This window comes from Gorilla gorilla, chromosome 3 (genome assembly GCF_029281585.2).
Source record: "Gorilla gorilla gorilla isolate KB3781 chromosome 3, NHGRI_mGorGor1-v2.1_pri, whole genome shotgun sequence".
In the NCBI taxonomy this organism is placed as follows: Eukaryota; Metazoa; Chordata; class Mammalia; order Primates; family Hominidae; genus Gorilla; species Gorilla gorilla.
In genome coordinates, this window is record NC_073227.2 from 189,344,366 (window position 1) to 189,357,302 (window position 12,937).

General features: G+C 38.7%; 1 protein-coding gene across 1 annotated transcript in view; it reads right to left on the reverse strand.

Moving 5' to 3' along the window:
* The window catches only part of DDX60L (DExD/H-box 60 like), a 129,048-nt gene that overhangs the window by 47,054 nt on the left and 69,057 nt on the right, over positions 1 to 12,937 (reverse strand). The window contains 4 exon segments of the mRNA XM_063705634.1: positions 3,041 to 3,193; positions 6,189 to 6,313; positions 8,151 to 8,279; positions 8,803 to 8,907. Of these exon segments, the coding sequence (XP_063561704.1) occupies positions 3,041 to 3,193; positions 6,189 to 6,313; positions 8,151 to 8,279; positions 8,803 to 8,907 (512 nt within the window).

A 12,937-nucleotide genomic window follows, 5' to 3' on the forward strand; every position in this document is an offset into this window, starting at 1 on the left:
CAGGGCTGCGTGCTCCATGGAGCCAGCAGGAGCTGGGAACAGGTGGAAGTCCTGCCCACTTCTGAGTGGACAGGGTGGGAGACACATTCCCCAGGCACAGCTGTAGCCACCCAAGCTGCAGCTGCAGACCCAGGCATCCCTGTGCTCTTGGGGGCTGGGAGCAGGCAGGAGCCCTGCCCTTATGGGAATAGCTGCAGCCACCCAAGCCATGGCTGCAGACCCGGGCCTCCCCGTGCACTTGGGTGCCAGAAGTGGGCAGGAGCCCCACCCTCCCAGATATAGCTGCAGCCACCCAAGCTGCAACTGTGGACCCAGGCATCTCCACACTCTCGGGGGCCCAGGAAGGCCCCCTTCCCTCTGCAGGTTTGGAAGCACCTGCTCCCACTACCTGGCCTCTCTCTGCTCCCAGTCCCTACTCCACAGGCTCAGAAGTGTCTGCTCCTGCTGCCTGGCCTCTCCCTGCTCCTGGCACCCACTCCAATCTCAGAGAAAAGTTGAGGCCAAGCCCAGGTGCTGTCACAACCTAGCCAGGTGTGTGCACGCTCAGGACAGCGCTGACATGCCAGCCCCCTGTTGACTTGGCCGTTTCCAGACATTGAGTGCCGGTGAGCATGGGAGGGAGGCCAAAGTGGGGGCTAAGAGCAGCTCGGCACTGGCCTGCAGGCGGCCCTTTGGCACAAACAGCCTGGGTGCCATGAACAGCAGCAGGAGGCAGACAGGCTCTGAGCAGAAAGGAGTGGGTCCCTGGTGAAGTCCCACCTTCAAGCTGAGAGAGGCCTGAAACCTGGGGGCTGGGCTGCCAGTCCTGTGGACCAGAGTGGGAACTTAATGGTGCTTTCTCCAGGCCTGCCCATGGCCACCCATGGATCAATGAGCACACACTTCTTCCCCTCTGAATCCTATATAAACCTCAGACTCAGCCAGACTTGAGGACTCAACAGACGACCAGCTTCAGAGAGGAGCTACCCACTCCAGGGTCTCCTCTCTGCTGAGAGCTGAGCAGATGTCAGGATTACCAGCTATGGAGGGGAGCTACCCACTCCAGGGCCTCATCTCTGCTAAAAGCTGAGGACTCAACAGGTCAACCAACTGCAAAGAGGAGTGACCCACTCCAGGGTCTTCTCTCCACTGAGAGCTAAGCACTTGATGGGATTACCTGCCTGCAGAGAGGAGCAACCCACCCCAGGGTCTCCTCTCTGCTAAGAGCTCAACACTCAATGGGACATCCCACCTGCAGAGAGAAGCTACCCACTGCAGGTCTCCTCTGAGCTGTTCCACTTCTCAATAAAGCTCTTCTTCACCTTGCTTACCCTCCACTTGTCTGTGGACCTCATTCTTCCTGGATACAGGACAAGAACTTGGGACCCACTGAATGGCAGGGCTAAAAGACCTGTAACACAAACAGGGCTGAAACACACCCCTTGCTTGCAACGTTATTGGTGACGAGCTGGAGAGAAGAGAGAAGGAGAGAAGAGCTGCAGCCCTTCGGGGAGCCCAGACCTAGGAGCTCCCCAAGCCATGGCTGTGATAACTTCTTTGGGGCTCTGCAGTTCCTGGCATCTCTGGGCACCACCATGTTCCCCAGTGCCAGCCGTGGAAGCTGCCTGCAGTACGCCTGGTCCAGCCCCAGCCTCACAGGAAGCTGGTGCCCGTGCCAGTGCCTGGAGCTGCCCACCCCTCTGCAGCTAGCATGCCTGGCTGTGTGCAGCAAAGGTGCCATTGGCCACAGAGGTTTCCGGCCAGAAAAGCAACACCCGTAACAGAATCCCATAACAGAACAACCAGACCAGCACCTGTATGTCAATAACATTGGAACAGGTGAACCTGGAACAAGAAATTACACATGAGAAAGACTCCAAAGAATGCCAAATAACAAATGGCAAGGACCTGAACCAAGGCAGAGCCAGTAAGTGAGGATGGAGAGGATGGCAAGGAGAGAAGAAATATTTTGACCATGGAACTGTCAGAATTAATCAGACCTTGGGGAGAAAGGAAAAAAAATCACAGCAGTGAAGTCCTATCCCAAGCATTCGATTGGTATGGCAATTCATTCTATAGGCCATTCTTTTGTTTTTAAGTTTTATTTTAAGTTCAATGGTACATGTGCAGATTTGTTATATAGGTAAACTTAGGTCATGAGAGTTTGTTGTACAGATTATTTCATAATCCAGGTATTAAGCCTAGTGCCTATTAGGTATTTCTCCTGATCCTCTCTCTCCCTCTTCCTCCCACCCTCCACCCTCGGATAGGCCCCAGTGTGTGTTGTTCCTCTCCATGTGTCCATGTATTCTCATAATTTACTTCCTACTTATAAGTGAGAACATGTAGTATTTGGTTTTCTGTTCCTGCATTAGTTTGCTAAGAATAATGGCCTACAGCTCTATCAATGTCCCTGTAAAGGACATAACCTCATTCTTTTTTATGGCTGCATAGTATTCCTTGGTGTACATGTACCACATTTTCCTTATCCAGTCTATCATTGATGGGCATCTAGGTTGATTCCATGTCTTTGCTATTGTGAATGGTGCTTCAGTGAACATATGCATGCATGTATCTTTACAACAGAATGATTTATATTCCTTTGGGTAGACGCCCAGCAATGGGATTGCTGGGTTGAATGGTATTTCTGTCTTTTGGTCTTTGAGGAATCATCACACTATCTTCCACAATGGTTGAACTAATTTACACTCCCACCAATAGTGAATAAGCGTTCTACAGACCAGGAAACCTCCAGGTTGTGGCCTAGGGCATGAATGCAGGTTACGGTTAAGTAGGCTGAGGGCCTCCTAGGAGGCCCAGTTGATCCTTAGGCTTACAGGCTGTAGTCCCACCTCCCCGATTCCTAAATGAAATCCGTCTACATGTACAAGAGGGATTCCCTTCCTCCCATCCTCTCACCCAAATTTACTCTATTTGCAAAAACTGTGAAGCAATAACAAGAACCTCTTTGTGGCTCAGGTCTCTAAACATTTCTGACAGTGTCTTGTAAATATTTTAAGTCTTCAGGGGCCAATTTGTTTAAGTAAACGTTAATACTTACATCCTTTTCTGTGTCTTCCTCACTTTTTCAAGTACTTCATCTATTGCAAAGACATAACTATGACATTCAGTGTGGGGATGGCTTTTTGTCTCTGTCTTCTCCAGAAAAGTGCACATACTTCCAGCTCTTTTTCCCACATCATCATTCTTAAACCTTAAAACAAATGAAAACAGTGCTTTGAAAAGACTATGTTTCTATCCATATTGTAAACCAAAAATAAAATTATAAGGCCCCTCAATCATCTGAATAGACTTCATCCTAGGCCAGGGCACTCTAAAATTTAAACTGAAAGACTGGTTTAAGCCCCGATGGGAAGCAGGGGTTCAACATACCTCTCTATACTCTCCAGCATTAACACCAACGCAGACCTTAAGTCTGATAAGAAACATTTACAGTCTATTTTCTCTGAAGCCAGTACCTGGTGGCTTCATGTGCCTGGTAAAACTTTGGTCTCCACAACCTCTTATCATAACCCAGACATCCCTTTCTGTTGATAACTATTTCAACCAATTCCCAATCAGAAAATTTTTAAATCTACCTGTAACCTGGAAGCCTCCCTCCCCAACTTTGAGTTGTCCTGCCTTTCTGGACCAAACCAAGGTATATGTTAAATGTATTTGATTAATGTCTCATATCTCCCTAAAATGTATAAAACCAAGCTGTAGCCCTTGGGCACATGTTCTCAGGATCTCCTGAGGGATGTGTCACAGGCCATGGTCACTCATATTTGGCTCGGAATAAATCTCTTCAAATACTTTAGGGAGTTTGACAATATCATATGTCCATTTACCATGATCATCTTGACATACAGTTTGCTAGAAAAAAATGTTTTGGCTCAATGTATGTAATGTCCAGTAATATAACACTCATTCTAGGCTGAGTTCACCATAGAATTTTTTCGAATATTACTTGTGAGGCCATGGATTTACTAGCATGTTTAGAAAACAGACTTCGAAAAGAAATCCTATTTAGCTGATCAGCATTAAATTAATACACTGAAGAAACAAAGACTAGGAAAGTCACAGTCTACTATGCATGGTAAGAAGATCTGGTATGTAAAAAAGCAAAAATAATAATAGCAAACAATGACCAAGTTCCAGGCACTGTTCTATGTGGCTTCAATATATTAACTAATTTAATCTCTACCATGACGTTATGAGGAAGGTAATATTATCTCTGCTTTGCAGATGAAGAAGTAAATGCCAAAGGAAATTTTAAAATGTCTTCAAGGTCACATAGCCTAGTAACTGGTCAGGTTAAGATTAGAACCAGGGCAACTCAGCTTCAACTTCAGAGGCTTTTTTTTTTTTTTTTTTTTGAGACAGGCTCTTGCTCTGTCGCCCAGACTGGAGTACAGTGGTGCACTTGCAGCTCACTGAAGCAGAGGCTATATGTCTAACTGCACTTCTAAATTTGCCTCCGTGTTCACAGTAATGCAAGTTAATATGCAACACCCACATATTACTGGTTGCAAACAGTACTCTAAATGACAGCATTAAATGATTCTTCTTACTGCTTTAACACAAACAAACCTAGGTCATCTAGAATTAATTTTCCTTTTTCAATCCCTCTGATAATCTATGACAAGAGTCCAGTGTAAAAAAAAAAAAAAATTCTAGTGAATGGGCCTCAATCAGTCATGTTTTCTACTGATTAGTTAAGTGTTTTATATAAATTATTTCATTTATCACAACCCAATGAATTAGTTATTATCTCCATTTTTCAAATGAGGCTGCAAGAAGCTAAATAGATTTTCAGAAGTCACATAGCCAAAGGAGGGCAGAGCTGCAGTTTAAGCTCAGATTTGACCCAAAGTATGCGCTCTTAACCACGCCTCTACATGGGCACCAGTCACTAATCGTGCATCTTGTCAGCACCATGTGTTTTTTCTAGGGTCCAGATTAAGGAAGGGAAGTTGACCCAGCTTGAGCCTAAACCAACTGTCATAGAGTTCTCAATGTTCCAGAGCTACAAACCAGTGGACTCAACCTAGGATTTCTGTAGCATATTTTCAAGACAACTGGAAACTCCATTAAAGCTGGCAAAGATCTCGTTCCCAAACATTTAAAATGTCTATTTTTAAAAATAATTTATTTTAAAAAAGTAAATGCATGTAAGTGTATAAATAATGAATCCTGTTTCTGTTCAGATTCCTATCCCAAAGTCATACTTTCAGCCATTCCTTAGTGATATATAGGGGTACATTTGTTTCTAACTAAAATTCAGAACCACACTGGAAAGTAATCTAGATAGATGTTATAACATGTTGGCAGAATACCTCATTTGTTTACTCTGGTCCAAGCACAAAAGAAGAAGAAATTTTCTTGTAATTCCCCACATTTGTGACTTCAGTCATACTACTCTTTAATTTCTCTTATCATCATCTTTTGGTTACTGACCACCAGCATGGACTTTGGATGCGTAACAAAACACATGCGGCTTAGTGCTACCATTTAACGTATCTACACACCTATGTGTTTGTGTGTTTGTCTTTGTAAACAATTTCACATTACCATTGGATCAAGGTCCTGGGAATTTATTTTATACAAACTTTCGTAGTTAAAATAATTTAAAATTCTCTGGGCTAAATAAGTTTTTTGGTTCTGATTATTAGAGAGGGTCCAGGGTACACAGTGTTACCCACTTAATGTGTCCCACTTCGGTTCTCTTAATCAAAGAGAGATGCTAAATACCACTCAAGGTCTTTTTATTATACCACACCATATCAAGGAAAGCCTCTGGGCTTAGTTTTCTTAGCTATAAATTAAAAACCAAACATTCGATAAATTATGAATGCTTTATGTGTTTTACATCTGTACATGAAAAATGCAAGTTAGTTCCTAAAGGAACATTTCTAAAGTGAATGATAGTTGCTTACAAAAAAACATTTAGGAAAGCTGAAAGCCTTTTTAAAAATCAAAAGTCAAGGAAGTAAGAGGGTAATAAGATGAAAAATTTTATAAGGATTGACCTAGAAGACTGACCCATTTCTTTAAAAATAAAATCTATATTATTTTTCTAAAATGCAACAAAATGGTAAAAGTAGGGTTACTTCTAACCACTATATATAAATGAGACTAATTGAAAACAAAACCAAACAAAAAATTCTAACATATAAACAAAGATAAATTCAGTTTCAGTTACTTACAAAAAAAATATTGCAGGCAACTTATCCATTTGTCTTAACTTTTCAACAAGAAGAGGAAACATTTTCACCATATCTTTTGAACTAGACAATGAATCTGGACTAAGGTTCTTCAGTACTCTTTTGACCTACAACAGTAAGTTAAAATTATTAAAAAAAAAAAAAGAATTTGTGGAAACAGAAGAAAGAAAGGAATTATTTTGTTGTCTAAAATTAGAATAATTTTTCATATATAGTTTTGGGTGGGTTTTTAAAATAGTCCTTTAATATTATCAAGTAGTGGTAAAAGTCAACAGAGTCACAGACATCTCTATACTAAAGAATACATAATAAAAGATATAAAATATAATATATGATATTTTGTAGGTACTACAAATAAGTCAGTAGGATAAGGATGTTCATAAAATGTTGCTGTTTCAACTGTTGCAGGAAGAGTGACAAAGGGTTTCTCCAGTTATTAGATAACAAAATAGCTGCCAAATATGTTAAGGAGTATATAAAACCTATAATGGAAAAGAACCTCTTAAAATTAAAAAGAAAAAGTTTTAACTATGTCTACCAATAATTTGTAATAGTATACAGACATGTTTATAATGCTTAACTGAAAATTCAAGAGATAAGTGAGTCACAAAATACAATGACCAATAGAAGTGTAATAAGTTGTTCACCTCAGACATTGTTGAAATGGTGGATAGTAACTTTTATCCTACTATTCCATATTTGATAATTTTTTTATAAACAGCATCTACTTCTTTTTTAATCAGAAAAAATAAATGTTATTTTACATCAGGAAAATTAACATTAAATTCCTTTACATAATATACAATGGAAAATCTTTGATGAAATAGTTATGGCTATCATGAATAATTTTCTTGACAAAGTTATTTTCCAGTTTAATTATCATTTGAGGGGTGGCAAATAGGGACATCCTTGGTATTCAGTTTTCCCCTGATTAACGTTTAATGGAACACAGCATTCTGTGCCAAACAGGCTAAATTATTTGTAATATTTCCTAACATCAGTATCATTTTTTTTTTTTTGAAGATGAGTCTCCCTCTGTTGCCCAGACTGGAGTACAGTGGCATGATCTCAGCTCACTGCAACCTCTGCCTCCCAGGCTCAAGTGATTCTTCCACTTCAATCTCCAGAGTAGCTAGGATTACAGGCATGCGCCACCACACCTGGCTAATTTTTGTATTTTTTTAGAGACAGGATTTCACCATGTTGGCCAGGCTGGTCTCAAGCTTCTGGCCTCAAGTGATCCACTCGCCTCAGCTTCCCAAAGTGCTGGGATTATAGGTGTGAGCCACCACTCCCGGCCAACCAATACCATTTTTATCTTTATTTCTTTCACCACCAGAGTGAAAAATGCAAATAAACATGACAGTCAGCAAACTAGAAACAAAGATGCATCAATGTTATGCTCAAAGATATCTTTGCTTCTCAGCATAGCCACCTATGAGTCTGTCATCTATAAATTTGCCTGAGCCTCTTTCAGGTATATTTATATTTTCTCATTTATCATCATGTACATGAGTTTCAGAAATTGGTTATTTTTAAATAATTTATTTTTATTTGCACAAAACTTTCTTAGATTAGCCCCTGTACTAATTCCTGATCTCCACTATCATTCCTCTGGAGCCAGTCCCTCTTCTGTGAAAGGCTCGGCAACATTGGTTCTCCTGTTAAAGTTAAAGGTTCTTCGTTTTTAGCTGTTTGTAGCTGTTACCTGAAGAAACCAAAAGCCTATGGTGCATGAAGAAATGAAACCATTAGGCTAAGAAATGAAACCATTTCTCTCCTCCTTTATCCTATCTCATACTCACTGGATAACATGTTTAAATGGAATTACTAACACAAAAATTGGAATAAAAAGATTACAAAACATTTATTGGCTAAATTATTATGCAACTCCAAACAATTAACAATTAAGTGAAACTTTGTCCAAGAAAGTGTGAAAATTACCTTCTTCACTTGGCCATTTTTAATCCAATTTGTCAATTCTGCCTTTAAGTTTTCTTCATATTTTCTAGCATCCAACTTCTTAATGACTATTTTATTCTTAAAAAGAATGAATTCCTCTGGACACAATTCCTCGGGGGGAAAATTATCACAAAATTAAGCTAAGCTATGCAATCTATAGTAAGAAAAATACAATGATGTATTTAAGTTTACTTGTCTCCTTAACAAAATTGCAAACTCCTTGAGGGCAGAGGCTGTTGAACATCTTTTTGCCTCCCAATAATTTCTAACACATAAACCTATGATGATGGGTGAACTCTTCAAAAGAAAGAATACAGGGCACAGCTGATGAAAAGATGAAAACCAACAGAGAAGAGCATAGAGGAATATAAGTCCAAAAACACAATTAAAGTAGTATGGTATCCCAAAAGCTAAAAGAAGACATATTTTTGAGAATTACAGAATATTCCATGCTACGTACAATAATAAAGTCACAAAGAATGGCTGAAAATAGGAAAAAATAACTGATTATTTCAAAACAGCAGCATCAACCAAGTAGAGAGAATAAGTGTACTTACCTGTAGAGTAATTTTGCTATATTCTGGAATAGCATTAACTAAAGTTCATTTTGGTGAATATATATTTCTATATTTACCTGAGCCCTGGGCCAAGTTTCCCAGACTTGAGCCATGGTATCATAAAGCTGGATGCTTTCTTGAGGGGTGAGGGTAAGATCAGGTGGGAATCCATACTTTTCAATCTGTGAATAAACAAATTAATGGATAGATGAAGAAATACAATTACAATGTTTATATTTCTTTTATTTTATCTTTCATGGCTAAACCCTCAAGTCTTTACCTGTGAATCCAGGGACATTAAAAGGCAATCAACTGTAATATTTCACCTCTGCAAGGATCTGTTAATAAAGTCTTAACAAAGCAGCATCCCTAACCTGCTGAAATGGAAAACTTCAAAATCCACTAATAAGTTTCAGTACTATTTCCTGAGACTATTTGCACTAGATAATAAACTAACACTGCTCTATGAAACTTCCTTAGAATGCCAGTGAGGGTACTGGGTGGCTGGAAAATATGAGCTCTTACAGAATAGCCTCAGTTTAGACAAAAAATATACCTTTCTTTTTGAAATATCCCTTTGAAACAGACATTAAAATGTGTTTAGTGATGAAGATGATTTTATGGGTACCAAGCCATGTAAAAAGGGACAAAGCTTTGCCCCTAGAGATCCAATGTAAGAGCCGGATCAAGTTTATAAGGGCAAAGACCCTCAGACAACCTTCAGATACTCAAAGAAATTTCTACCTGATGGTTACCCTGGTTACTGATCAGCTTCTGTCTGAAGCCTTTAGAACTCATGCACTACTTTTTCTCTCACAAATACTGTTGATGTTAGTTGTGTGCAAAGCACCACGTAGGGTACAAGAACAAATCCTGTCCTCATAGCCTTTGTGTTCTATACTCTTTTGGCTTCAATCACCACTTCTTTGAATCCATTATGTACAAAAGGGATAAAGTAACATCTAAACCGTAACACCAAGAAAAAAAAAGATGAGTAACTATGGGAAAGGCCCTATTAAGCAAGTTAACCAAGTATCTTTATGTCAAGGTTTCTGTTATGTTCATGTGTACTGTGAATCTCTAAGAAAGGGACAGGATATCACACTTCTCCCAAATATACTTGAGGAAGGAACCCTTCCTTTAAAAAATACCTATTACTGGTTCCTAGAAGATAGGAAATAGTGGGCTAAAGGAGCCACTCCAAAGATAGAGTTCAGAAAGCAAAGAAGGCTGTTTGGTGGACTGTGCCGCACAGCTGGGTTCTAATCACAGCTCTAATCACTACTCCCTGGGGTTCTGTTTTTCTTGTCTATAATATGAGAATGACAATGTCTTCATTGCTTGTCTTCAAGATTGTGGTGAGATTCAAGAGGTTAATATAGCAAGGTTTTCTTTTTATTCTATATTATGCAACATAAATATAAAGAATCATCATTTAGCAATTCTCAGATTGAATTTATGAAGCTAGCTAGTTGGCAGGGACTTCATTTGAACACACTAGTAACTGTATTCATTATCTCAGAAGGTGAGGATTTCAGTATCTCATAAACTGCATCTTGCAGGTGACCAAATATTCTGTCTATAAATGAAGCCATTCCTGACTTAAGTAATTAGTTTTCTAAGAATTATCAAGTACATACTAATGCTATGCTTCTATTTTGGTCTCTAGAATAATAGTGATTCATTTTCAAAGCATCTCCCTTCCTTTATGAATGCCTTGGTTTCCCGTCTCTAAAATGGGAATAATTATCCTTACACCACAGATTTGTTGTGAGGATTAAATGATATAATGTATACAATATGCTGTTAAAATGCCTGACTCTTTTTGAGTATCCCATCCATCATAGTGACTGATTATTAACTTTCAGGTATTCTTTTTCATCAGTTTGTCAACTGTATCACTAAAAGGATATATTCAATTCAATTGTTCTCCTCTGCACAACATGTAATTAGCTGGTTTCTCTTAAGCTGGCCTAGATAATACATAAAATTATATAGAAAGACAATATATAAAAGATCATTATATGGTTATATCGGTTTGTACTTCCTCATTCATAAACAAAAGCCTATCATACCACAATGCTCCTTCTGAAAAAAAAAATTAAATAAAATGAACAAAAAATAAGTAAAAAAGTTACATGCTAAGCATTTATCAGAACTACACAGAAAGAGACAGACAGTAGTTCTTTCGAGGACTGCCTGGTGCCGACAGCCTCTTCGGGCACTGAGCAGCTGTTCTTTTACGGCAGCATAATTCGTAGGAAGGCTGTGCAGCTCTTCCCTTAGCCCAGGAACAAGCCATATATGGATTGCAGTGATCCCTCACCACAGCCGGATTAAAGCCAGCTCACTCATCCTGTTCCCATGCCTTCCTTCCCAAAGCTATTTCCATGAGTGTTACAGAGAATAAATCCAAGGTTAGAAGGTTCCTTTACATTCTTCTCCTGTTGCTTCAATGTATTCTGCTTCCCCTCATGATTGAACAATTTCAGTGTAATCTCATGAATACTATACTCATTTGGATAGACCATCTTGCTATTGTCATTGCTATCTTAGGAGCACGAAGAAAGGTCTTATATAAATGCACACCTCACAAATTTAACCAGTTGTCTAAGCATTTTAAAAAGCATGTCTCTCTAGTTGTCTAGTTACTTTACAAAAGTAAAGTATCACAGAGTAAAGAGCTGAGAAGATTCATACAACAGCACAGCTCTGCAGAAGTCATACAGGGTCAGAACACACTGTAATGGTTCTGTTGCTTTCCAATTACTCCATTAATAGCTACTGAGAATAGACGAAGGCACATGGCCAAAATGATGATCTTACCAAGAACTCCAGGCCACTGTACTCACAAATGCTTAAAGGTAACTTCCCTTAAATCACTCTAAGCAGAGTAAACCATTAAAAAATTATAAAATACTATGCAACTAAAAACTTGCTGAAAGTTCAATGCTGAAGATATCAAAATATAATTGGAAGGCTTAAAGAGTGATGAATGCTTATCATATATCTATTCCCTAAGCACAGAGTCACAGGAATAGGGAGGGATAGGGGCAGAAATGCCATTTGAAATGAGTCATTGCAAAGCCAAGAAAAAACTACATAATAAAATTATGTTTGAAAATTTCTGGAAGACAGAATCACTTTAAGTGAGTTTTACATGCCCTTAATCACCATAGCTCAGAATCTACGAAGTAATTTCCATTTAATTCCTTACTCATGCATTCGATCCACAAATTATTTAGTATAACACTATGATTAAGAACATTAGGCTTTGGGGTCAGAACTTCTGAGTTTGTACCATAGTCTGACAATTACTAACTGAGTCCTTGGACTAGTTAAACAACCTCGCTAGCCCTCTTTTTCCTCATCTGTAAGTTGGGAATAATTATAGTACATTTATTATAAAGATGTTGTGAAGGTTAAAAGAGAAATACATACAAATATTAACAAGTGTCTGCCACGTAAATTCTCAACACATCTTTGCAATCATCATTCCACAAATATTTACTGAGCAACTTTTGTGTATATGGCACTATGAGCTAGCTATAAGGTAATCCGGGGGTGAAAAAGCGCAAAATTTTTCATTAACAATTTTATAATTTAATAAGAAAAAGAAGACATGAAAGCAAAAAATTATCACAGCAGGCTAAACATAATTGGTGTCATTTAAAAAGTACAAATAATAAGTTATATATTATCAGAAAAGAAGATTAATTCCATGTGGAGAGATCATAGAAAGACTTCTGGAAAAAAAAATCTCACATTAGCAAAGACATGGAAGATGAATAGAATCTGGAAACTTAGAGTTTGGCATCTGGAATGAAGCATTCCAGGTATAGTACACAGCATGAACCCTTCGGGTAAGCTACATCCAGGGTTTGAGTGAAAAGCTGAGGAAAGTCTAAGTTATAGAAGATTTGAATGCCAGGTTACAAAGTCTGAAATTTATTTCCAGTGGAGAAACATTGAAGACTTTTGAGTAGAATAAGGACAGGATCAGAATTATGTTTTAGGAAGATAAATGGAACAGCATAATTTTGGATATAAAGTAATAAAACAAGGACCAACTATTGGCTAATGTCATTATATCTTCACAAGGCAACTTGAACCTGTATAATTTAATAACAGAGATAGGATGGAAAAAGAGGAGAGAATAGCAGGAGAAATTAATGTCTTCCCACACTCATAATCCAGTGCCTCAAGTGAGAT